This window comes from Microtus ochrogaster, chromosome 24 (genome assembly GCF_000317375.1).
Source record: "Microtus ochrogaster isolate Prairie Vole_2 chromosome 24, MicOch1.0, whole genome shotgun sequence".
Classification (NCBI taxonomy): domain Eukaryota; kingdom Metazoa; phylum Chordata; class Mammalia; order Rodentia; family Cricetidae; genus Microtus; species Microtus ochrogaster.
The window spans coordinates 17,621,070-17,648,343 of NC_022024.1; the positions used below are offsets into that span (position 1 = coordinate 17,621,070).

At 37.2% G+C, this 27,274-nt stretch overlaps 1 protein-coding gene across 5 annotated transcripts in view; it reads right to left on the reverse strand.

Annotated features, from left to right (window-relative positions):
• Positions 1–1,381: 1,381 nt before the first annotated feature.
• Positions 1,382–27,274, reverse strand: part of Ppp1r12a (protein phosphatase 1 regulatory subunit 12A) — a 121,567-nt gene continuing 95,674 nt past the window's right edge. For 3 of the 5 annotated variants that reach the window (XM_005358091.1, XM_005358088.1, XM_005358087.1), the window contains 11 exons: positions 21,709–21,799; positions 20,466–20,666; positions 20,079–20,247; positions 19,019–19,140; positions 17,194–17,259; positions 14,502–14,518; positions 12,753–12,888; positions 11,541–11,645; positions 9,188–9,235; positions 6,803–6,853; positions 1,382–3,543 (listed from right to left, as the gene is read on the reverse strand). In XM_005358091.1, coding sequence (XP_005358148.1) covers positions 3,457–3,543; positions 6,803–6,853; positions 9,188–9,235; positions 11,541–11,645; positions 12,753–12,888; positions 14,502–14,518; positions 17,194–17,259; positions 19,019–19,140; positions 20,079–20,247; positions 20,466–20,666; positions 21,709–21,799 — 1,093 coding nt within the window. In that variant the 3' untranslated portion in view covers positions 1,382–3,456. Of the gene's footprint in view, positions 3,544–4,985; positions 5,154–6,802; positions 6,854–6,888; positions 7,611–9,187; positions 9,236–11,540; positions 11,646–12,752; positions 12,889–14,501; positions 14,519–17,193; positions 17,260–19,018; positions 19,141–20,078; positions 20,248–20,465; positions 20,667–21,708; positions 21,800–27,274 lie in introns of those variants that run through there. The other 2 variants (XM_026784447.1, XM_013350342.2) reach the window with 2 other exon arrangements.

Sequence of the window (27,274 nt, forward strand, 5' to 3'; positions counted from 1 at the left end):
ACCATTTGTTCTTTATTCAGGAGAAAAGGAGCTGCCATTTATATAGAAATTAGACGGAGATGCTTTCCAAAGCCAAGATATGGGCTTAGTACTGAAACACAGTAGATTCCACTCTAAACCTAGTATTTCTGTGTAGGACTGTTTTTCTGCAAGCTATCCTTGGTACTCAGAAGACACACTCACCGAGCACACACTCACCGAGCATCACAGAAAAGACTGAGTACCAGCTATCTTTTGTCTTTGTACTAGAGATTTTCTCTAGGAAGACGGGACTGGTGGATGTAAGACTCAAAGCCCTTGCTCTCTATTCTGTCTAAGGGCAAAGAACACCCACACAGCTCTATGGCTTTGAGCACATTTTTCTCGTGTACCAGACCCAGCGAGTTCTGGTATTGGAAGTCATGACTGTCTCAGGGAAGCTAGGGAGACTGAATGGCAAGACAATTTATTTTCTTGTTTGTTTGAGTCACGGTCTCATGTAGCATAGGCTGGTTTCAAACCTGCTGTGTACCTAACAATGATCTTGAATATTTGATCTTCCAGCCTCTTATGTCCAACTGCTGCGATTACAGGTATACGCCACCATGCCCAGCAATGAAAATAAAGCTTCAGGTAAAAGCATAAAGAAGCCTGATGGACGAGCAAAACGCCACTTTACTTCTCATAGGGATATTTCTATGCTTTCCCTCTTGGTTTTCAAGATATCTCTGTATAAAATGTTTTTCTTCTTTTAAAAAGTAAGAGCAACACAGATAATTCCGTGAACACAAATAGGAAAATATTGGAAATCTGGAGAATCGAACTGACTACTTTGTTAACTGCAGGCTTACCTCACGCCCCTACTTAAAGGTTCACGAGAAATTAAAAATGCGTTCAACCACTTTTAGCTCTGCTGGTGGATGAAACTTGGACAAATCTAAGTTGGAAAATAATCTAATGGTAAAGGGAAAAAATTTTAAATTTCAGTGGAATAATATCTTTGTGCATGTTCTTATGCCTGAGTGTATGACTAAGAAAAAAGCAGAAGCTGAATTTGTAGACACTGCAAATGTTTATGGAAATGAAATCTCATGCTACAAAGCAACTATCTTGAGTCTCAGTTACCATTATTTTTAGCCATTTGCCATAAAAAACTAGTTATCAGATTCTGCATATAGATAGCTTTATGTAAAATACATAAACATTTGTCCAAATTGGTACACAGATTGCATAAATATGGCCATCAAGATCGCATTTACAGATGAGCATGTACATTGCTGTGCAAATTATCACAATATTACAATTTCAAAAATTATTCAAACTGGTATCCAAGTAAAGCAATTAGTGAAAAAATACCCATGCAGAATTTAAATATCTCAGAACAAAATTTAAACTGTTTTCATTAAAAGTTCACACATTTAAAATAGGTTTATTCATTTTATTTGTATATGTCAAAATACATTTTTTATTTCCAAAATAGTGGGTTTTGCAACTAGTTTCATGCAGAAACAAGGTCTGCTCAATACTACCAATAAAGTCAATATAGCACAGTAGCTGTTCAATTTTAGATACAAAGAATAAATAACCTAAATACAAAACACTAAAATATTAGAAACATGTATTGAATCATTCTTCACAGGCATCCAAACTTCACAAATAAAAACCACAGCATGCCTAACTGTTGTGCACCCGGAACACATTGCAGTCACTCAAACTGATCTGTGTGTTTTACCTCCTCATTAGACCATGACATAATCTGTATTCAGACCCCACCATTCATACAGTTCAAATATAACCAAAAGTAAAATCCTCACACCTATCCTTGTACCTTTAAGATCAAGAATCCTGAGCTTGGTAGTAAGAGTATTAACCTTATATCTTCATAAAACCAATCAAGAGAGAGAGCTTTACAATTCTACTTACCAAACACCCTTCCCCAACCCAAAGTCATCTAAAATAGGCAGTAGAACACAATGACCTTTTAAAATGAAGGGGTACAAATTCACATTTAATATAGTATACAATACACTCAATAATACAGTCAGCTACTATAAGCTTTACAATGTAAAATTTATTCAAATGGCTGAACTGTTCAGTGGTTAAGGAGACAGTTATGTGCCAGGAAGATATAATATTTTTTTTTGCATGGTTTAATGAAAATATAAAAGTTATTTGTCCAAATAAAAGTCATTTTCATCACAGACTTGGTTTTGCTTATTTTTTTCCTTTAAAAAAAGGCCACTGAAATGTATAAAACGGTCTGAACAATGACGATGGTATCAAAGCGGATGCCTCTTCACATGGCGGTAACAGTGCACTTAACATTAATCACAGACTAAGTCTGCAAATGATTTCATAGCACTACTTTGGCTAGCACAACAGTTTTAGACAGCACTCAGATAAATATAGGCATGTGAAATGGGAAGCAATTATCTTATGCAACTTTAATATGTTTGAATACTACCGAATGAAAACAAAAGTCAAAGCACTTTACAGTAGAAAAACTTGTAAAGATAGGGCTCCATAAACCGTGTCACTTTTAAGGTCCTGATATCCCACTGTTAGCAAGGTCTGTTTTAGACACCATTATGGAGTAGCCTACTTTGCATTAGCAGACATCTGAACTAAGAAAATCGTCAAGCATGCCATGTGGTGGTCTAAAAATCAAAACAATACACTTATTTATATATACAGCATCACTCAGTACCTGCTAAAATGAATGTGAAGATTACAGAATCTAACACCTTATACTACAATAAAAACAAAACAAAGTGACCGATGAAGGCAGAAGATAGGACTTTAAAGCATTCATCTAAGAAATAAATGCATATTGCACCAACAGTGAAAGCAGATGGTCCACCGAGCAATTCAGTTCCAGGTGGGAGGCAACACATCAGCCTAACGCGTGACAAGAAGCTCAGAAGAGCAAGGTTTTTTTCTGTCAATGAGAAGGGTGTGGACACAGAGAGACTCTGCCACATAAAGAGCTAGAAGGAAAAGGTACAAACCCAAACACAGATGTAAAGCAAAAAATTTAAATATTGAGAAACTAGAAACTGTGGCACATCAAAAAAACAAAACAAAACAAAAAAACTGTTGAATAACTGTCTTCTGTGAGAGCCGGAAGTTTTGTTGACACAAAAGTATTTATGTACAACTAAGGCTTACTGGTTAAATATCTGAGGCATATCTGGCCTTGAACACTTTCTTTATTTGCTGGAGCTGTAAACAAGTTTTCTCAGTCATTGAAAAAAAAGATTCTTCTCAGCAGCTGCTTTTAACATGAAACAATGGTCTTGATAACCAAGGGGGTGGGGCAGAAAATTTAACGAAACAAAACTCCTAGATAAGAGGGCATTTGGCAGGATGTGGGAAAATGACAGTCTCCAGAGGATCTTTCAGGCGTCCAGTGACTGCCAACATGGTCCACTGGGGAGGATGTGCAAGTCCCGCTGTTGCTTGGTTCTGTCCTCCAGACTACTTGGAAAGTTTGCTTATAACTCTGATCAAGGCCCCATTCTCATCCTTTAGCCTCTGGTTGTCTGCTTTTAAGTCTGGTAACATCTATGAGGAAAAGAGAAAGAAGTTCCCTTTAAATAGAAAAGGCAAAGCAGCGCTCTTCACGAATGTTATGATGTCACCACAAAACAAATGGTCAAGCTTGTCAGTTCTATGTATTTCTAATGTCTACAACATATACTATGAAGGGGAAACATTGTGAATCTAATTAGTCTAATAAATGATGGAATGAAATTTTATCTCTCACTTGACTTTATGACTCACAAGCACACATTAGAGCAGCCGTGAAATGAAGCCTGTTTTTTGTTAATAGGATCTTAGAGTAAGTTCTTTTCACAGCTCCTGTCAACACCTAAATCAAGGCCTTTTGCTCTGAAGCCAGACAATGTTACCACTCCACAAATGACTTAACTAGGGAATTGTTGAGGACTCATTCTGAATTATTAAAATTCCTTAAGCAACTCATCTATAGGACCCAAGTCTGATAACCTAAGACAGTGTCTGATCCCAGAGAGGCACTCATTAAATGGAAATAATCAAGGTAAGTAGAGTAGTTTATGTTTAAAAGAAAGCAATCCAATTTTCTGTTGCTATACAGACACACTTAAGGAGAGGGTGGGAATGTTAGAAATCACATTAACTTTGTTTTTTTAAAAAAAATTATTTATTTTATGTGCATTGGTGTTTTTGTCCGCATGCGTGTTTGTGTGAAGGTGTTGGAACTCCCGGAGTTGCTATTACAGACAAGTATGAGCTGTCATGTGGGTGTTAGAAACTGAACCCAGGTCCCCTGAAGAGCAGCAGCCCCTTACAGTAACTTTCTAAGGGTAACTAAACCTTTATGTACTTTGGCAGATTGACTACGAAGTGGAACAGTTTTTATTTTGGACATTAAAAAAATGTATTTTCCAAAATATTTAATTCTCTTTTCAGTTTTCAGAATGTGCCGTGACACTGGAACATTAGAAGAACAAAACTGTAACTTGTAAAACCTTTGGGAAGAGTGAAGTTTACAGGGAGCCACAGTTCCATATGCTCAGTACTCGGAAACACAGCGGAGAGCCGGCAGCTGACACTGACTGTAACGGACAGTGAGTGAGTGAGGATAAAGGACAATGGCTCTGAGCGCAGACAATGCTATTGAAAAAGGCAAGGTAGGCTCGATGTTCAGCTTAAAATGTAATTAGATGGCACTCTGCTTATGCTTCATAGAGGACTATAAATATTACATATACCTAAACTACTTTTGAAGTGAAAGAAATCTGAATTAGCTTGACAAAGGACAGACAAGTCTTTTAATTTCTAAATCATTCCCTAGTTTTACTGTGGCTTATCAGTTACAATATACAATTAGTAATAATTTTAATGTTCTGAGAAGGCATGCATAATTAAACAGTTATATATGTGATAAGCTCCAGACACATGGTATTAATTTGTAGTTGTAAGCTTTTATAAAAACACGCTTACTAACATAAAAACACCTGCCTGGCTCTACCAAGGAGAAATGACGAAACTAGAAATTATAGGTTCACAGACTGCAGTTGCCTAGAGAACCCTGAGCGCTTGGCTACCACTCTGGTCAAGGCCCTATTCTCAGTCAGCAGCCTCTCATTTAACTCTCTCAGAGGTTCAATTTGGTTTATTTGGTGCAGGTTCTGCAGAAATCAGAACATAAAAAATAGGAATAAAAAAATAAGAAAATACTGAAGAGTACAATAAGAACATAGAGAATCCCAGAAACAACAACAACAAAAATGAAATCTTAAAGGAATGCTCCAATACATTTAAGACACAAACAATTTACTCTTAGAATTCTACATCAAGCTAAGCAATACATAAACAAAATCCGCGAGATTTGCTTCTACTTTTCAAACCTACTTAAAAATAATGGTCTGATTAAAAACTAACCCAGTGAAATGTTTAGAGCTGAAATTCTTATTTCATGAGCATAATTCTGATGTGATAACGATATCTTATAAAAGGCAACGTGGTAACGGTTAATCAATTAACTATACCATTTTGTCCCTTCAGAGTTCAACATTCAAAACAAAAAGTTATTACCAAAGATTACTGGAGAATTTGATGCCTCTGTCTGTCACAATCTCAGGTCACATTTTCCTCTGTTAATACTGAAGATGAATGTAGGGCCTCTAGGACTGACAAGCTATGTCCCCAGCCTCAGTAACTTTTACTTTTAAAGGAGATTTTATTTTTTCTATCACCTTCTATAGTTTACCATCCAAAATAGTGAACTACATATATAAATGAGCAGAACTAATAAACCTCACTTCTTTTTTTATTATTTATTATTTATTATGTATATAATAGTCTATCTGTGTGTATGCCAAAGACCAGAAGAGGGCACCAGACCTTATTACAGATGGTTGTGAGCCACCATGTGGTTGCTGGGAATTGAACTCAGTACCTTCGGAAGAGCAGGCAATGCTCTTAACCACTGAGCCATCTCTCCAGCCCCCTAAACCTCATTTCTTATATAACTACTTAATTTTTTAAAACTACCTGAATATCAGAAGTACCATTCACACTAATTAGCAGTTCCAAACTCATGGCTGCCAGATGAAGTGGTGCACACCTTTCATCAAAGCACTTGGGAGGCAGACATAGGCGGACCTCTGTGAGCACAAAGCCAGCCCTGGTCTACAGATGAGTTTCAGGACCTCATCTTCTTAAAAAAAAAAAAAAAAGTAAAACAAACAAAGCAACCTACGGTCACAAAGATGGCCCTGTCAACGTCAGTGGGTCAGAGACAAAACAAAGAAACATGAGTGTCTAAGAGGGAGTTTGCTTGGTAGGGAGGGCTGAAGTAAAAGAAAGGAGCAGACGAGAGTAAGCAGAATGAATTATATATAGGCATAAAAGTCTCAAGAAAGAATTCATAGAAATTATAATAAGAAAATGATCTTGGCCTGGCAAGATGGCTCAGTGGGTAAAAGCGCTTGCCTTCAAGTCTGAGTTTTAGAGCTTGAGTTCAACCCCCAGGATGCACATGGTGGAAGGAAAGAATAAACTCCCCAAAGTTATCCTCTGTCCTCAGCACTCATGCATGGCACATGTATCCATACAAATATAAACATAAAATAAATAAATGTGAAAACTCTAACAATGCTTCAGGTTTTAATTCCTGAATTAAATTCCTGAATTAAATAATTCTAGATTATTAAAACCTTGATTTAGGAAGAGAAACATGATATAGAGGATTTACAAACTGGATCATCAGAATTGAGACCAGGAACAGTGGAAGAACAGCATTAACAAAATTTAAATCCACAAACAGCACACTTACTTTGAGCTCTTCTTCCATTTCAGATATTCTTCTTTCTAGTGCTCTTCGTTCCTAGATCAATTTAAGGTATCAATAATTATTTAATTATATTTCCATTATCTTATCTATTGTGAACTAGTGATACTTGAGCATTAAAGATAAAACCAAGAGCAGTGAACGCAGACGTGAGGGCAGTGTTGTGTAAGCGTTCCAGAACTGGGAAACAAACCGAAGATCTTCTAAGATTACTTCCCATCAGCAATTTCTTTACAGTTCTGTCTTTCTAGTAAGATGGTACACAACATATTCAAATTACTATTGGTTTTTAGTTCAGATAAAACTTAGGGATAGAGTGAGCCAATATTCAAGACTGAGGACTATATAGAAAAGAACACACACACAATGATGCAATTACACTATGATGATAGGAGCAGAGAAGCAAGAAGCAAACGTGCCTAAGGTATGTGCACTTTACAATGTCAAAGGATCCCAGAGAAACTCATTTTCACTACTCAACAATGTTTACTGTGAATTAGTTATGCAATTTACTTTACAGCTTTAGCTATATAGATTTAGTCCTAGAGTTTGACATTTTGTGTAGCATTAATGTGGTGAATATAGGAGAACAATTACAGCACTTATTCTAAACTGATTTCAAAGAGTGACAGGCAAAGCCAACACACAACATATTACTGCAGTGCACGGTTTTATTTTCCCTTATCTGATCAGCATTTCTAGAGTGTTATGCGGAAAGCAAGCAGCAGTCGTTGATGAACTGTAAAACTGGTTAGGTCATACCGCCCAGAAGATACTGACTCTTGCCGGTCACCTTTCAGATACAAACCATTGACATTTAGTTTAACAACACTGAAACCATTTCAATGACATTCTTTCCCAGATTAACAATTAATGTTAATATTTAGTAATGTAGTACAATTATGGTAAATGTCAATGTGTTTAGAGCAGGTGCTTTTAAAACAGGGATGGAGGCCCACTAATAGACTTTTGAGTACCATGTTAGATTCATGTAATATCAACATGCTTAAAAATTATTATAGACATGTTATTTTATAATAGACCTTCCCTCTAGCAAAGAACACAACCATAACAAATTTACACAAACCAATACACAATTCTAGATTGATATGTAATACTCCCACGAACCTCAATTTTACTAGGTATCTTCAAAATTTTAAGTCAGTTATAGGTAAATACTAGAACACCATTCCCAACTGCCTGATCCTACTAGCCCCCAAAAATTGTTAACTGTCAAACTGAAAACCATAATATAAACTTTTAGTACAGTGTCTGCCTTATACAGAGAATGCCGAATAAACGTTACCACCTCTTAACAATGATCTGTAACGTTAATTAAAGGGTAATCGGTCTAGTAGATAGGAACGCATTAGCTACTCTGTAATTTATCTGTATCTGACAAGCGGAAACAAGGTCAGGTGAGAAGAAGAGAATATGAAGGTGTGTGTATCACCAGGCCAGGCACTAAATTAGCAATTACCTATACTTGATAATATATTGATTACATTCTTCTTGTGCTAAGATTTGTGTAATAAGCACTGCCTTTGTAAGAAATAGTCTTCAAAAGTGTTGTGAAACAAACTTATTCTATTTATTTTATTCCACTACGTTTTCCGGGATAAGAACTAATCTCAGTAGTTCTACATGTCTTAGGAATAAAATTCAGTATTATATATAAGATATATACCAATATGAATAATATGCAGCAACATTAAATTTAAAAAGATATGTGAATCTCAACTTTTAGCAATTACTAGATACAGCAACCTTTAAAAAGGCCTCCAAATACTATTTTTAAAAATTAGGTGAAATCATATTAGAAGAGGAATTATTGTACAGTACTATAGACATTAACAGACTGCAGTTTTATTGTATTCTGTACCCCACTTTTTTTTTGCAAAAAGTCAAATTGATAATTAAAAAAAAATGTTAGAAAAGAAAAACAATTCCACATCATTTGTTTGATTCCTTGACCTCAATATCGATCACAGTAACCATGATGTATGTTCTTTTCCTCCACACCATGTAAGTCTAGCTACTGCTAAGAGTGTGACATTCTATAGGTTTTCTTCCTACATATGGATCACTGTTACATTCTCAAGTTTTCAGTCTAAACTGTAGATGTACTCCTCTGACCATGGCCAGATTCTTGAGCAACAATAGCAATTGGAGAGAAATACAGCTAAATTATCACAACCAATGAGAATATTGTAGAAAAGAGAAAATGATGTAAGGGTTTCTTATATCACATTTCTTCCTGCTTGCAATATCATACTACAGTCTAGAGAAGCAAAACAAAACAAAACCTATCACTGCTTAACCGAACAATAGGAAGGGGAATGATACTGATTCGGTAAGATGGACACTTACCCTTTTCTCCATCTCCAATAGTGACCTATCAGCAAACCTTTCCTGTCTCTGTAAAAGACAAATTAAAAAGCAGTTGTAAGTACAATAATGTTGAGGGAATACAATGTAACTCTCCTTGGTGGATGCTACCAAAAGAAATAATTTTCAGGTGGCATAATACAATTCAGCTGCTCTAATAGGCAAGTTTCAGTAAAGAAATAAAAATAAAAACATGGTGTGTGTTAAAATGATAAATAAAACTGTTTAAAAATGGAATGGTCTTCAGAGCTCTCATTTTATATAACTTCCTTTTTTCCTTACAGTTCCAGTTTGAGGGTGAAAATGAGCAACTCCGAAAAATACCCTACCCTTCCCTCAGAAGCTGCCTTCCTTTCTGACCCATGAGCAATGGCTAGTCTAGCTGACGGATTCCAGCACTCGGAAGAAGGTAGGCTTATCGACAGGTCGAATGGCTTTGTATGAAGCAGGCGGATTGCAGCAGGACACTCAGAGACTTGTTTCTTAGCTACAGAAGAGAATCATAAATCTGTGTATTCACAGTTGCAGAAAATATCTTTCTTTTCTTTCAGACCCAGCCCTAAACACGTTTTCTACTACTGAGCTACATAGATCCTTAACACATCAAGGCACTCTTCTCTAAGATATGCAGTGACCTGCACAAAGGCCCATGTCCAGTGAGTAATGTTCCCAGGCAGATCTATATGGGACAGTAACTGACTATCAATTCTTCTGTAGGCAGATCTATATGGGACAGTAACTGATGGCTGTCAATTCTCCTCTCCTACAGAGTCTGAGTAAGAGAAGATTAATCAAAACTAACCCAACAGGAAAAATTAGGTGACAAAAGAACATACTGAGCTCAGCAGAGCACACGGCTTAGCTCATCCACCAGGTGAACAGTGAATGGTAACTGTACCGAGAAAATGTGACCAAATCCCTAGAGCACTTGCTATGTGCTCAGTGGCCTTGTCAGTTGTCAGTTATGTGCAACCAGAAAGGCATGCCAGTTATTTCGACTCCCCACTACAAAGCATGCTCTTGTCCGCCTTTTTTCTCTATCTTCACAATAACCCCTTATCTTTTTTAACAGTCTATGGTTCACCTGACTTTGGAATTTAGCACATCAACTGTTGTGCGTGGACAAGTGCTTCTAAAACAGCAGTAGTTAGAAATCAGGTAACAGAGCTCAACATTGAAAAATGAACTTTTAGAAATAAAAAGCAGGCATAAAAACCGGCTAAGAAAGAAGCATTCAGTATTATTCAGATGTGAACAGTTCTTTCTAGTTGGACTCTAATAGCTACTAAACAAGCTTGTTTTCTTAAGAATCAGTGCAATTCTCAGATCACTCTATAGGATTTCAATTATGAAGTCCCTTATACTCTTTGATCAATTCTTTGTTTTCGTTTGTTTGAAATGATGAGGCAAAGGAGGAGGGGATACAGCTATTTCTATTTCCCAAAACACAGTGTTCCATGGGAAAAGACCTCAGGAGACAATTCCAAGTTCCTAGGTACAAAATTCTGAGCTTTGTCATCACTAAGATGTCCCGCAGAAAGCCATTATGAAGGGATAAGCATTATCACCCTCCAGCACTATTACATCAAAGTACTTGTGTGTGTAAGACACAGAGACATGGAAGAGAGAGACAGACACATAGACACAGAGGTCAGAACAGGGTGTCAGATCTCCTAGAGCTGGAGTTACAGGCAGTCGTGAGACATTTGGGCATTGGGAACTTGAGTCCTCTAGATTAGCAGGAAGAACCCAATTGCTGAGCCAGGCCCACATTTCACTTTTACTTGAACAACTGGAACTGTTCATAATACAAAATTACTCTTTAAATTTAAAAAACCATATATATATATATAAAATATATTTATAAAATACATATATAATATACATGGTGTATGTCTGTGTACCATGTGCCCATGGAGATCAGATGCCCATGGACTGGAGTTACAGACCATTGTAAGTCACCTTGTGGATGCTGGGAATCAAACCTGATTCCTTTGGAAGAGCAGCCAGTGCTCTTAACCACTGAGCCATCTCTCCATCGGGGAGGCTGCAGATGTAGCTAGCTCAGTCTTGCATCTGCAAACTTTAGGGTTCGATTTTCTATATCACAAAAACCCTTGAATTCTTTCCATATGATTATATTTCTGTATTTTTATATTACAAAAACCAGCATTTAGTTAACTGTTATTTATGTTGATGCTCTTTTATTACTAAATAAAGCATTAGGATTAACCAAACATATATTCAGAAGTAATATTACAGAAAAATGTAAGCTTTTAGATATACTAAATCATCTCTGCTAAGCTGAGACTAACAAAGAGAGAAATGTGCAAACCTGGGTAGCCTTTTCCAACTGCAACTTTAGATCCGTTAGTTCCATATTTGTATCGTGTAGCTGTGCCTTTAGCTTTTCATTTTCAGCTAAAATTTGTTCATAAAGCTAGAAAAATTAAGGAAGAACAGATTACTTTTGTGGCTTTCCTAAAGCGATCAATGACTACAAGGTTAACGTGGAAAAATTAACGTAGATGTGTTTTATACTCTGACAATATATTTTAATTATTTAAATAGCCTTATAAGTAAATTTGCAAGTTTGAGGTCAGTCTGTGCTAAACATTAAGCTTCTGTCTAAAGAACAAATGAAAAGATTATAAAACAAAATGTGTCTGAATATATATGCTTACTTCTTACATTCCAAATGGCCCTTTCCAGTTCATTCCAGCAACACAGACAACAAACACAAAGCCTGGGTACTTTTCTTTCTCTCTAAGACATGGCTATTTACATGCTCCCTACAACTAGTTGTCAGAAACTCATAGTAAAATAAGGCATTTCAAAGTATTGATTTCAGCTGGAAGTGGTGGCGCACAACTTCAGTCCCAGTACTTGGGAGGCAGAGGCAGGTGGGTCTCTGTGAGTCTGAAGAGAGACTGGTCTACAGAGGAAAAACCAGGTTCTAATTCTTCACGACTAACAGGTCTATTTAGATTGTTCACCTGGTCTTGGTTTAACTTTGGTATATGGTACTTATCTAAAAAAATGCCTATTTCTTTTTGCATTTTCCAGTTTTGTGGCATACAGGCTTTTGTAGTAAGATCTAATGATTCTCTGAATTTCTTCTGTTGTCTGTGGTTATGTCCCCCAAAGTCAAGAACAATGGCACTGGGTTTTGATCCTACTGCACGTAATGGCTTTGTGGGAGCCTAGGCTGTTTAGATGCTCACCTTACTAGACCTGGAAGGAAGTGGGAGGTCCTTGGACTTCCCACAGGGCAGGGAACCCTGACTGCTCTTCGGGCCGATGAGGGAGGGGGAGTTGACTGGGGGAGGGGGAGGGAAATGGGAGGCAGTAGCGGGGAGGAGGCAGAAATCTTTAATAAATAAATAAATTAAAAAAACCAAACAAACAAAACCAGGGCAGTCAGGACTACCATGCCATAAAACTGTCTCGAAAAACTAACCCCGCTCCCCCCAAAAGAAACAAAATCAACCCAATTTGTATATAAGCAAGTTTGACAGAATAGCACTAAAAGAATATACACAGATACCTTTTTGAAGTCAGTTGAGTCATCCTTTTCTAGCCTGCTACTGTAAGGTTTTCTTTCTTCTGAGTAGCTGTAAGAGCCAGAGCGACCCAGCAAGGAGTCATACCGATCACTCAATGATGTGGAACCGCTGTCATACCTGCAAAGGATGAGTCAAAATCAAAACCTTTATTACAGGCTCCACAAATTATGTTAGTACACACTGAGTCTAGAATGCCTTGATAGTCCCAAACAGTAATAGTCTTTTTAACTTGTTATCAGCTTTTGTGATACATCATAAACAGGAAGTTAGTCTTAATTTCTGTATCTAAAAATCAAGGCTAATTTCATATTATGCTAAATTATTTAGATTTAAACAACCTTTTCATATTTTATCATGTTGTAACACTTTATAACACAATTTATTACAGTCCAACTGATGGCACCTTTCTGTTTTTTGGTGGTATATAGTAGTGTATAAAACTAGTAGCATCTTAGATTTGATGAAATAATGAATTAATTTCTTAAATGTGGACAATAGGTTTGTCTTAAACAGGAAATGTGTGCTGTCAGTAACTGAACTCCTTGGTTATTTGGTTCTGAGTTCAGATGACCTCTTCTGATGAGAGCTACTGCTTTACATCTCAAGTCCACAGTGCCATCCATCAGCATAGGAAATTCATTCTAGGTCTCACAAGGATCATGGTCAGTAGTTGTCGGCAAGAAAAACAGATCAAGATTAGAATCAAGAATTGAGTGATTCTGAGCTAGATGGCGAGGAAAAAAATATCTCCACTCATGTATTCTCTTTCTTCTTCTTTTCTAAGACAGGTTTCTCTGTGTAGTCCTGGCTGTCCTGCAACAAGCTCTGTAGATCAGGTCGTCCTCAAACTCACAGGGATTTGCCTGTATCTGCCTCCCAACTCCTGGGATTAAAGATGTCAGCCACCAATGCTCAGCTTTATCCATTTTCTTTTAGGAGAGAAGGTATTGAATACCTACTTCAATAAATGTCTGGCTGTGTGTGGATTTTTTTAAAATCACTTTCTGATACTAATAGTGAGATGGTCAATGTTGAAATAACTTAGGAAACATGGGAAAGCCTAGAAAAAAGTAACACTACTGTAGAGATTTGGGGAAATTTTTCCTTCACAGTAATTGACTATAATGACCAATCAATCTAAAGTGATACTCCTAACATAGCAAACTACTAACAGTCATTATGTCATCTTAATTCATTTTTTTTCTTTTTTATTTCTTCCAGACTGGTTTTCTTGGCTGACTTTGAACTTGATCTGTAGACCAAGCTGGCCTTGAACTTAGAGATTTGAATGTCTCTGTTTCCTGAGTCCTGGGATGCAAGGCATATGACATCACTGCTTGAAATCTTAGTTAATATTTTAAAAAGAATGTGCTACTAGATACTTAATAAATTTTGTAGCTATTAAAATTAAAAAAATTAAAAAAAATTTAATTGTGTGTGTGTGCGTGTGTGTGTGTGTGTGTGTGTGTGTGTGTGTGTGTGTGCGCGCGCGCGCACGCGCGCGCTGGCTCTTCCATTCCCTATGCAGGTTCTGCACATTGTTTAGGTTGCTGCCAGCAAGCACTTCACTTGCTGAGTCATTTTGCCAGTCTAGGTCATCTATAATTTTACAGATTCTTTTATTGCCCAATGAATTCTAAATAGCTACAAAATTTATTAAGTATCTAGTAGCACATTCTTTATCAATGGTAAAAATGAGGAAAAAAAAATCAGCAAAAAATTCAACATACCTAGAAACAGAATCCGTCTACAAAGTAAAAACAAAAGACAAAATACATATTAAATTTTATTCTTTCATTAAACTATTAATTCAAATTGAGGAAGAAAACCTAATGTAACAATGATATTTACACTATTAGAGAAACTTATTATTCATGCTTTCATTTTAGTATAGTAATTTTTAGGGAAATTGTAGAATACAGAATCACTATATTTTTCCATGTACAAAACCTTACAATTTTATTTTGAAACATGTTCCATTGAATTCCTGCAAAATTGAGCGTACATAATTTTTTAAATAGAAGTAAAAAGGACTGTGAAAAATATCCATTACTTACTGTCACAGAGAAAGTGACAGAAGAAAGTTTATGACACTTCAAAGCAACCACTTTATTCAAGACTATACTTTCAGGGATCATTTCTATAGTTCGTCATCCTTGTTTCTAAAGACTTAGTATGAGTCATGTTTTCTGTGAATAGTACACACACAGTCAATCTAGAATTCTAAAAACAGCTTTATATGCCTTCTAGATTTAGCAATTAACCTGTAAGAAATATAGAAAAGTTGTGGCTACACTGAAGTCCCCATTAAATGGGAATGTTAACCACAAAATGGTTATGAGGACACACAATCATCAATTGGGATGAATGTAAATTTTTGGGGAGGATGGTATTTAGTCCCCCTTCTATCACTTCATCTACTTTTTTCTGTAAAGCAACTATTCAGAACTGGTTTGTTAAGACTCTTGACTCTGGATAATTGTACATGTCCTTATAACTGTGTTTCTTCAGAACTGTTTAATCTTTCTCAGACTAATTTACTAGTTCTAAAGTATGTTCAAATTTCCTTTACAATATTAATTTTGCTCTTGCTCGTAGTACTTAATATGCTTATTTTATTGACTTAACTATTCAGTTTTATAGACATTTAACAATTTCAAAAGGATTTAAAATTTAAAGATAGTAAATTCTAAAAAATGTTCAGACAACTAAAATATGTACATGCCACATTTATTACCAGTTTTGTTCAATGACTCTTCAACAGTCAGAAATCACTCAAGTTCTATTTGTCTTTAAGAATCTCGGTGTTACCATTAACTATTTCTTAAATAAATAAAAACTCCATAAAATTTACTTTCTAAATAATTTTAAACCAAAATTTAAATGATTTAAATTATGTATAATAGATAGTGTTACATATGTTCACAATGCCATGAGATCTAACACACAACCTCTCTCTTCCTATCCCCTTTGGTGAGCAGACTTTGTTTCATGAGTCTGACATTGTTAGATACCTGAATAAAGGGAGCCATACAGTATCTGTCTTTCTGTGTCTTGCTTAGTTCACTTAGCATACCCTTGCTCCCTATTTAAATATTTTACAAAATAAAAATACCCTTTATATCTTTTTAAGTAATAGGTTCATGTAAATGTCTACAGTATATAAACTTCTGTTTTCCTATCCATTCATCTAACCCCTAGATACTAACTGTAATGTTCTGTCTCTTTAAGAGACAAGCCATGCCCACTCCCTTCCTGCTTGCAGCCTCAGCCCCGCTCTCTTTCTCTCTTCCTGTCCCCTCTCTTGGAGAGGCAGCCTCTCTCTCCCTCCCTTCTTCCCTTCTCCCCCTTTTCTTCCCGTCCATAACCCATCTAATAAACGTCCAATTTTATTCTGTATGGTGTGCCTATCTCTGTGCCTCCCACCCGCTGCCTGCCCATACTACTCGCCTGGGACCAGCCAGCCGCCACATGGCTGGGGACCAACTACCTTCGTTTGGGGACCTGCCGTGTGGTCTCAACCCTGCAGGAAGCTGCCAGGGACTTGCAGCAAATCCATTTCACTAACTGCTAACTATTCTGTAACATAACACCCATACAAATACAAGTAATAGGAACTTATGCACATATATTTAGTTTCTGTATTTTTAATGTTTTCTTTTACAAGGAATGCTACAATGTATTTTCTATAGATTTATCTTTACATACTTCATTTATACTTTGGGAATAAATATCTAGAAATGGAAACAATAAATTTAAAAAACCTGAATATTTCCTTAAGGCTTCTGATAAGTACTTTTTAACTAAAATTTTACGATGATGATGATGTATGTGTGTGTGGGGGGGGTACATACTTGAGGACAACCCTTGGGAGCTGGTTCTCTTCTTCTGCGATGTTGGCTCTAAGAATCTAACTTAGGTTACCAGGCCCATGTGGCAAGCGAGTTTACCTGTTGAACTGAAGTCAGTACTAATGTACTCATTGTGCTGGCTATCTACCTATCTATCTACCTATCAGAGCCATATTTTCTTTAGATCACAACTCTGCCATCTTCAGGAATGAAAGCTCAGTCTATGGCTTCTAGATTTTGCCACTGTTGAGCACCTTCCAGGTCCTTCCCTTGGTCAATATACGTTGACACTTCTTCAGTTTTACTTTTTCATTCCTTCCCTTTTCACTTGCTCAACTCTGTGCCCACTTATAGCGCATGGTTTGATTAATTCTGACAGTTACAGATCCCCTCCTGCTATCACCTCTAAAATATTCTCTATGTCCTATTCAAGTCACTCAAACCTCAGCCAAGCATGACTTACACTACCCGCCATGGCACTACAGCCTGCAGTAACCATTGTGAATTAACAGATGCAGTGGAGCATGGTTAGGTGACTGAGAAGTGTACTCAGTGGGGTAAGGTCATTTACCTGGGTTTCCTTCTTATTGGAACCGTCTTCTGTATCCGATTGCCGGTCCTGCTCATTTTCATCACTCTAAAGCACAAGATCAAATCAAGTTTTAAAATAGACATAGATGTTGAACACTTGATATTTTTGACTTTCTGAATTTATGATTCTGTGCAGAATATACTATGAAACTTTTATATATGTTCAAACTTTTCAGTATTAATTTTTTGCCTTCTGTGTGGCTTTGGAGCCTGTCCTGGAACTTGCTCTATAGACCAGGCTGGCCTTGAATTCACAGAGATTCACCTACCAATGCCTACAGAGGGTTGGGATTAAAGGCATACATCACCACCACCAGGGTCAATATTAAAAATTTTAAAGGAAATAAAATACACTTGCTTCCCCCCCATCCTTATCATTTATGCATTATGTCCCAACTTCCAAACTAAGCTACTTTTTTTAAAATTTATTTTTAATATTTTTGGCTGTACTTCAGAAGCTGTAAGTTACAATTCTGATATAAGACTGTTTTAAGGTAAATTTCCTTAAATGTAATTTCCTAAACCTTTATTTTTTTTTGTTTTATGAATCTTAGCTGGATATTATATTTGACTTCCCTTAAAACAAAAACCCCAGCCACATACATCCTTGATTACTCAAGTGAAATACAAGCATTTCATTCATACCAGACAATGTAAAGACATTAAAGTATTCAACGTCATTTAACATGTTCCCATAATCTATGATATTGTTCTCATGTATCACAACCCCTTATATATTTTAAGTTGTATATGCCAATACTATCTGTACTATATGTAATCATACTGTTAATATAAAATAAAATGAAGAAAACTAAGCCTCTGAAGTTAAAAGTTTTAGAAAAAAGTTGACAGGAATATGTTGTTTATGGCAAAAGTAAACTGAAAATAAAATTCTGAAAATTAAAAAAAATTATGAGAAGAAAGTTTCCTCCCTTTAGAAAGTGTTATTCCCCCCTCCCCCCCACCCTTTTATGTGGAAACAGTTTCTCTGTGTAGCTCTGCCTGTCCTGGAACTCACTCTGTAGGTCTGGCTAGCCTCAAACTCAGAGATCCACCTGCCTCTGCCTCCTGGGATTAAAGGTGTGTGCCATTACCACCTGGCTGTAACCTTCTGTTTTTTCAATGGGGCAATGTATACAATTTAGAGATTCAAATTTTTTATAGCAATGAAAGTAAATGTATTGCTACATATAATAACACAGATGTACTTCCAAATCAGAACCCAGCCGTACTCAAATGCACTTACTAGCTGACTCTGGAAATAAAACAGAAAGAATATGGGGGCTTTGTATCACCATTTTTATGCTGTCACTAAGCTATACATTTATTAATTATGTTTCTGGATAAACATCATACTTTAATAAAAATGTTTTTTTGGATTGAGGTTGTACTTCACCAACAAAGCATTTAATTTATGTACCTAGAATGCACGGTGCCCTAATATGACCCTCAGCTTTGTGAAGAAATTACTAAAAATGTTAAAAACAGAAAAATTACCAAGAGGCTACTTTTATACACACACACACACACACACACACACACACACACACACACATTACATTACATTTATTCAGGTTGTCTCTCTCTCTCTCTCTCTCTCTCTATATATATATATATATCTATATCTATCTATCTATCTATCTATCTATCTATCTATCTATCTCTCTCTCTATATATAAACATACACACACATTTTAAAATTTAATAATTGGATTGATGATTTAAAACATATATCCTCTTAAGGATGTAACAACTTTGAGCAAGTACTTAAGTATACTATCAAGCATTTTTTAACAGGTTCTCACATCTTGTGTCCAAAAGGAAACTCCAGTAGACCGTCTCTTTTCTCTAGGTCGCCGTCGTTCTCTGATTGATTTGGCTTGTGATTTATCTTCACCTTCTTTTTCGTCTTCTTTTTTCTCTCCTTCTATTATGGATTACATAAACCACATGGTTGCAATTTATCCTGATAATGTTTTCACAAGCCTATGTCAAAACAATTCTAGGGCTCGCTAGATGGTTCAGTGGGTAAATAAAACTGCTGCCAAGCCAGGGGCCGCACATGGTGGAAGAAAAAACAGACTTTGACAAACTGGCCTTCGACCTGCACAGGTGCCCTATCATCCTCACCCTTACATATACATCCTTGCCCAGGACACACAAAATAAGCAAATGTTAAAAAAAACCAAACCAACCAACCCACACCCCAATTCTAAGTAAGCCTCTTTTGTGAAGCCTACATTTCTTCAATTAAAAATAATTTCTCCCTCCATCAGTACTGGTGTACATTTGGTATAAGCATACATTTCAAGCTCCCATTAAGACACATTTTTAATGGTCATGAGAACAAATTATCTCTACTTTCTTGCTGTTCAAAATAAAAACATTTCCCAAAGACACAATATTTGCAAGCAGAAAACAAGGGAACTGATAGGAAGAACAGGACTCCAGTTATCAATGTGTGACGGCAGGTTACACCAATGATGCTAACAATGCGAGAAGAAACTAGCAGCAGAAACCGATGCGGGCTAGATGGCAGGATCCCTGGACCAGCCGCTGCTCTACCACTCTATCACAGCCACTTCATTTCCATTCTAAGGACAAACCTTTTTATCTGAAAAATATATCTATCTTTCATTAAAAGCAAATCAATATAAACATGATTTCTGCTTCCTCCTTGCAAACAGCTTCCATACTACAAGAATACAGGGACCTTTGAATGTGCTAGAAATATAGACACATAAGGAACATGACTGATTACATTGTTTCTGTTCAGTACACCAGTTTAAGAGTTTCTTCTTTAGTTGCACTATTAACTAGGGAAACCTACCCAAAGGATTACTTGAAAAAAACATGGCTTCTTACCTCTTTCATTTTCTTTCGTTAATCCCCGTGAGTAGGCAGAGGTTATCCCCACAAGACTGTTTGGCCTGTTTAGGTGACTTGAAGCATACAGTGAACTGCTTACAGTAGAAAGAGAGGGGGATGGAGTGGTTGAACTGGAAGTTGATACTGGTCTGTAACGTGTATAAGTCTGTGAAACATTAAAGTTAAAACCCATTGGAAATATTAAGTACACAACATTGATTTCAAGGGACAAGTACTATCCTCATCATGCCAAAGTCATTCAGATTCTAGCCCAAGCTGCTTACGTATTTCACACACTGTTTATTAGGCCATACATCTCAGCACACTCAGAGCCATAAGAACCACCCATGACACTTGACCCAGTTGTGCTGCCCACAGCATTACCTCATCGTACGTTCTGGAATACTTTTGTTTATATTCATCTTCTCTAGATGTTTCTGACTCCTTCTTTTCTTCTTGTTTCTCTTTATCCTGTTTTTCTTTTTCCTCTTTTTCTTTCTCTTCATTTTCTTGTTCTCTAGTTCTTGTAGAACGACTTCTTCCTATTGTTTTTTCAGCTTCCTGAAGATCAGTCAGCGTTACCCCCTGCACATCAAAAAGCATAAATGGTGATACACATGAAAGGTCATTTACAAAGAGTACTTTGCAAGCCGATAAATCAAATATGAATGTAATTTTAATATATGAAATCACATTCGTTTTATGAAGAGCAACAATGATAGTAACCGGAAAGTCATAACTATAAATAAGAAACTGTCTACGTTCATAAAGTAACAAAATACAAAGATATGTTCCTAATTTCAGAAGAAGAGCCAATCCATAATCCATTTATATAAAACACTACATATATTAATTTTCACACATTAACTTGAGGTTTGACAAAATTTTCAATAAGTAAGCGATGTTTTTGGGTTAGACTATCAAAAACAAGCTAAATGGAAAAAGTAGCTTAAGACCCAGCAAACGTAATGTTTTGAAAGGCAAGTAATAGTAAGGTTCAAACAGCTGAATCCAGACTATTGAGTTCCTCAACTCCAAAAAACATCTACCATCAGACTGATGAGGAGAAAGTAAGACAGCAACTAGCCTGAGAGATACTGTTCGTAGATTTGTCCATTTGGTGTTTTCAATGTGGAACACCAGGCCTATTCTCCATTCCTCCACCTCCACATATTCCTGAGACTTTAGCAATTATAAGGCATCATATGGCCAGGTGGTGGTTTGCTTGCTTTTAATCTCAGCACTCATGAGGTAGAGGCAGGGGGATCTGAGTTTGAGGCTAGCCTGGTCTATGGAGTGAGTTCCAGACAGCCAGGGCTACCCAGAGAAACTCTTGTCTTAAAAAAATCAAAAAAGCATTATATGATTAACTCATTTTAACACCTATGAATACACTAAACCAGAAACCAAATTAGGAACAGAGGATTAAAACAATACTTGAAGAGAAAAAAAGACCATAACTAATTAGATGCAATGTGATATCAAAAGTGTAACCTTATATACAAAAGCTATTGAAGGTTAACTCCAGCAACCTTTATCTTTTCTGGTTATTCATACAGCAAAATGAAAATGAAAAGGTTCTGTACTAATTATCTGTATGTTCTTTATATCATACTCATAAATGTACCTGTGTTGACCTTCTAGACTGTCTTGCTTGTCTAGATCTTGCTTTTCTTTGGGATTCAGACTCTTCGTCCCTAACGGGAGTGAGGTATGACCTATAGTAACAAATAAAAATTGTCAGTTGGAGATTCAATATTTATAAATAGAAATATTCACCAATGTTTGTGATTAAAACAAGTAAGCATAGTGTTTAAAAAATCTTCAGAAAATGTCTCTGTACCTACTTTGAAATTCATTAATTCAGTGTGACCATTCTTATATTTTTTATTTTATGTGTATGGATGTTTTGCCTTCATGTATGTCTGTATTACTTGCCTGCCTGATGCCCACAGAGGTCACTGGATCCCCCTAAGAGTAGAGTTACAGATGACTACCAACAGCCACGTGGTGCTGGGAACCGAGTCTGGGCCCTCTGGAAGAACAAGTGCTCTCAACCACTGAGTATCTATTTCTTTCTAGACAGGAAGCTAGTTATACTTAATACAGCATGCCGATTCCTTTCTTGTTTTATTTAATGGTATAGCTTAATTTAAAAAATATTGTAACTTAATTTTCAAAAAGAAACCAGGGAATTGAAGATTATGTCTTGATGTATTGAAAGAGACATAAGCATTTCACTAGCAAAGTGCCAATTCACAGATATGGAGAGGGTGAATCCAAGCTCTACTGAGAAACAACTCATTCCACGTCACTTCTCTAGAGCACCACAAATCCATTTATTAGCACTGTCCACCTAATGGACGACATTATATCATTTTTTATTATATAAAATTGGAGGGGGCTATCTTTTCTATATCTACAATATTTTTAGGTACATCTTTCTTTCCAAACCTGGTGCGGAATATCCTTCTGTCTCTGTGTTGCTTTTCTTGGTTAATAAATAAAGAAACTGCCTTGGCCTGTTGATAGGACAGAACTTAGGTAGGCAGGGAAGACAGAACTGAATGCTGGAAGAAGGAAAGAGTCAGGGAGAATCCATGGAGCTGCCAGAGACAGACGCTGGCAATTTTACCCGGTAAGCCACAGCCTCATGGTGATACACAGATTAATAGAAATGGGTTAAATTAAGATGTAAGAGTTAGTCAATAAGAAGATAGAACTAATGGGCCAAGCAGTGATTTAATTAATACAGTTTCTGTGTGATTATTTCGGTTCTGGGTGGTTCTGGGTGGCCGGGACAAACAAGTGGCCTCTTCCTACACAAACCTGACCTCAAATACCTTAAACCCTCCTGTAGGCCGGCTTCTGTTTGTTTTAGCATTCTTAGATGATTTGTGAGGTGTCTGCCTTAAAGTCTACTGTAAATGTCAGAACGATTGTATTGAGTTGGAGACACTCCTGTTATTTATTTAAACTCTGAGTACAAATCATATTCTTTGGTTTTGTTTTGGAGACTGTTTCTCTGTGTAGCCCTCCCTGGCTGTCCTGGAACTTACTCTGTAGACCAGGCTAACCTTGAACTCCTGGGGATTCACTTGTGTTTGCCTCCCAATGCTGGGATTAAAGGTGTGAGCCACCATTGCCCGGCTACGATTGTTCACACTTTGATCAAGGACTGAATAATCTACAAAGGGGATGAAGACTTGCCTCCTGGAAAGCAGCACTGCTAGGGCCAGTTCAATCAGGATCACTTTTGGTCACAGAACCCTCATCTGTCTGGAACCGGCAGGAGTTCTATGGAGAGTTAAGATCATCCCTCCTGCTCTGCTCTCCAAAGTCAATCCAAAAGTTCCAATGAACTTTTAAAGGAGCTCCCTGCCAGCTTTAGTACTCCTCTCAATTTGTTATCGTCTCTCCTGTAACTGGACATTGTTCATTAAAGCACAACAAGCTCCGGTGCTGACTGCACTTTCATGCCATCTGTAAAACTTCAGCCTCAGAGGATCTAGCAGCACATCACATACCCAAACTCCTTAGAATCATCCACAGTCCCCCCTTCCACCCCACCCCAAATTCTTTAGAGACTCTAATTCCTTTCAAACACAAAGGAACTTACTATTACTGTCTATACTTTGTTTCTGAAGTCTACCTAAGACTAGAATATATGACTCATTGTTCTTCGCATGCATTTTCCTAGATAAGTAACTGTCCGATGACAAGTTTATTTCTAATTAGTGACTCTGATCCCAGCAGTCAGGTAAAGTCCAATGGTCTGACTAGGCATGAGAGGACTGATTACAGCAATGGACAACTCAGGAAAGTTAAAACATGGCAAATTTAAGAAAGCCAAAATTACACCTCAGCAATTATTCTGAATTAAGCTGTTTTTATGGCCTCTGTGCTAGCTAGTTTTATGTCAACTTAACACAACTCTTAGTTACTTGGAGAGGCAACCTCAACCGAGAAAATGCTCCTATCTGACTGGGTTGTGGGCAAGCCTGTGGTACATTTCCTCCATTGATGACTGGTGTGAAATGGCCAAGCTCACTATGGGTGGTGGTGCTGGGTGCTATAAGGAAGCAGGCTGAGCAAACTATGGATAGCAGGCCAATCAGCAGCATCAGCTCCTGCTCCAGGTTTCCAGGTTGCTGTCCTGAGTTCTTGACCTAACTTCCCTGGACAGTGGCCCACATTTGTTAGCTGAAATAAACTCTTCCCTTCTTAAGATGTGTTTGGCCATGTTGATTGTCACAGGAACAGAAGCCCTAACTACAACAGCCTGTTCAGGATACACTGTAGGCTCATCTGGCTGAGTATCACATCTTGGTCAGGAAGATGCAACTCATGAGAACTACGTCCCAGAAGACGTCTTTCTGCTGTCGAGCAGCACTATGTCTATCATAAGGAGGGTTTCTCCCGTAACGGAGGCATTTCACATACAAATTCCTTCTTACTGAATTAATCTCACAAAAATAATCGTTCTGACCTAAATTCATAATCCCAAATTTTATTTTTTTATTTTTTAAATATTTTATTTATTTATTTATTATGCATACAATATTCTGTCTGTGTGTATATCTGCAGGCCAGAAGAGGGCACCAGACTTCATTATAGATGGTTGTGAGCCACCATGTAGTTGACCGGGAATTGAACTCAGGACCTTTGGAAGAGCAGGCAATGCTCTTAACCACTGAGCCATTTCTCCAGCCCCCTTATTTATTTTTTTAAATCTTGCTTTCTGCATTTTAGTGTGTTCTTCTAGAAGTGGAGGAGGAAAAAAACCAATAAACAAAATATTTTATCTATCAACTCTTTCTTAGCTTGAATTTTTCTTACAATTTTAATTGAGATCCTGTCACACATGCTCTCATCAGCACCACTGATGATATATATACATATATATACACTGATGATATATACATATATATACACTGATGATACATATATACAATATTATATACAATATATAGCACCACTATGATGTATAAATGAGTACATCTGCGACCTGACACCCTTTCATCTGCTCTGCCACACTAAGCTTGGTATACTCATTCTACCATTGTTTTATAATCATTCTTTTTTCCTGGTTTTTACTTACATGTGACAGATACTGCCAATTTTTCCATTAGCAACTACACAGAATTTTCTATGCCACAAGATTTGAAAGGAGGAAGAAAAAACTCAATAATCCTGTATTAAAATTAAAGAAATGTTCTAGTGTATCATAAGGGTTTAATTTTATAGCCTTCTCTAGGAAAAATCACATGTAAAGAATTACAATGTGGCCGGGCGATGGTGGCGCACGCCTTTAATCCCAGCACTCGGGAGGCAGAGGCAGGTGGATCTCTGTGAGTTCGAGACCAGCCTGGTCTACAGAGCGAGTTCCAGGACAGGCTCCAAAGCCACAGAGAAACCCTGTCTCGAAAAACAAAACAAAACAAAACAAAAAAAAAAAAAGAATTACAATGTGGTAAACGAAGTAACATGTATTTACTAAAATTTAAATAAAGGACATTTCCCCTGCTTTCCACTTTTTCTTTTTGTGTGGCACTCTACTAAATGTTGCTGCTCCTCAGTCTGGGACTTGAGTTACAGACAGTTGTGAGCTGCCATATGGGTGCTGGGAACTGAACCAGAGTCCCCTCAAAAGAGCAGCCAGTGCTCTTAACCAGTGAGCCATGTCTCCAGTCCTGAGTAAATACATTTTTGTTTTGGAGACAGGTTTTCTCTATAGCTTTTTTTTTTTCTTTTTTTTTCTTTCTGGAGCCTGTCCTGGAACTCATTCTGTAGACCAGGCTAGCCTTGAACTCACAGAAATCCACCTTCCTCTCACTCCAGAGAGATGAGATTAAAGGCATGCGACATACTACCACCCAGCTTGTTATTGTTGTTTTTTTTTTTATATAGGGTTTTACTATACAGTCAAGACTGGCTTGGAAATTATTATTTAAACCCAGATTGGCTTTTATCCTGGGTTCTGGGATTATAGGCATGAGCCTCCACGTCCATGTCTAGCTCAGAGGTATGTGTGTGTGTATACATATATATATATGTATATATATGTTTTTTTGAGACAGGGCTTCTCTGTAGCTTTGGAGCCTGGCCTGGAACTAGCTCTTGTAGACCAAGCTGGCCTTGAACTCACAGAGATCCACCTGCCTCTGCCTCCTGAGTGATGGGATTAATGGCGTGCGCCACTACCGCCAGGCAAATTTGTCTTTTTATACTTAAAAGACAAATGGAAGAGCTATGGGAAAATGGTGGACGAGGGTAACTATACTAAAGCAATAGTTATGTGCAAATATGGAATCATTTTTATAAGACACTCCTATGCATTTAAAATTATGGTAAATTACAAACACTTAACACTGAAATATTTTCTACCATATTCTACCTATTTGATGTTAGTGTTTCTACTTTTAAACAAAATAATAATAATAATTGTCAGGGGTTCCAAAGATGACTTGTGGGTAATCATACTTGCTGTCTAAGCATAAGAGCCTCAGCTAAAATCCTTGGTTCTCATATGAGAAGTCTACATTCAGGGATCTGCGGACACATCAGGTCAGACAGAGTGAAGGGGAACTGGGAAGGCAGGATGAAGCAGTGTGCAACGTGGTGCTGATCTGCACACTTTCCCGAATTCATCTCTCCCATGGAAACAGATGATGTCAGCAGGTCTTCATCTATCACCCTATTTCTACAGCCAAAGGGTAACTACTGCCAACACCCAGAGACAAAGGGGAAGAAATCCAGAGAGGGATTGGCTGAGGCCTTGAAGGCAGACAGTACTGCCAGACAGTAAGTACTAAGACGAAGGGTCTGAAAACCAAATGAAAACCTGGAAAACCCGGGTGTGGCAGTCTTTGCAAATTCTCTATGAAGGGGCCCTGGCTTTACTTCTATGTCTTTAACTGACAATCCTACCCAGGTAATGATGGCATGCTACTGAAATCAGTCCTTTAAAGCTCTTTTTAAAGGCAAAATAGTGATAAGCAGTGTTTAAGAAATACTGCTTTTAGTTGTGATAGAAAAGAGATGACACACATTTTGTTTCTTATGCCTTAGAATAATCTTTGTCCTAATAATTTTTAAAATAATTTACTTTAGCCGGGCGATAGTGGCGCACGCCTTTAATCCCAGCACTCGGGAGGCAGAGGCAGGCGGATCTCTGTGAGTTCGAGACCAGC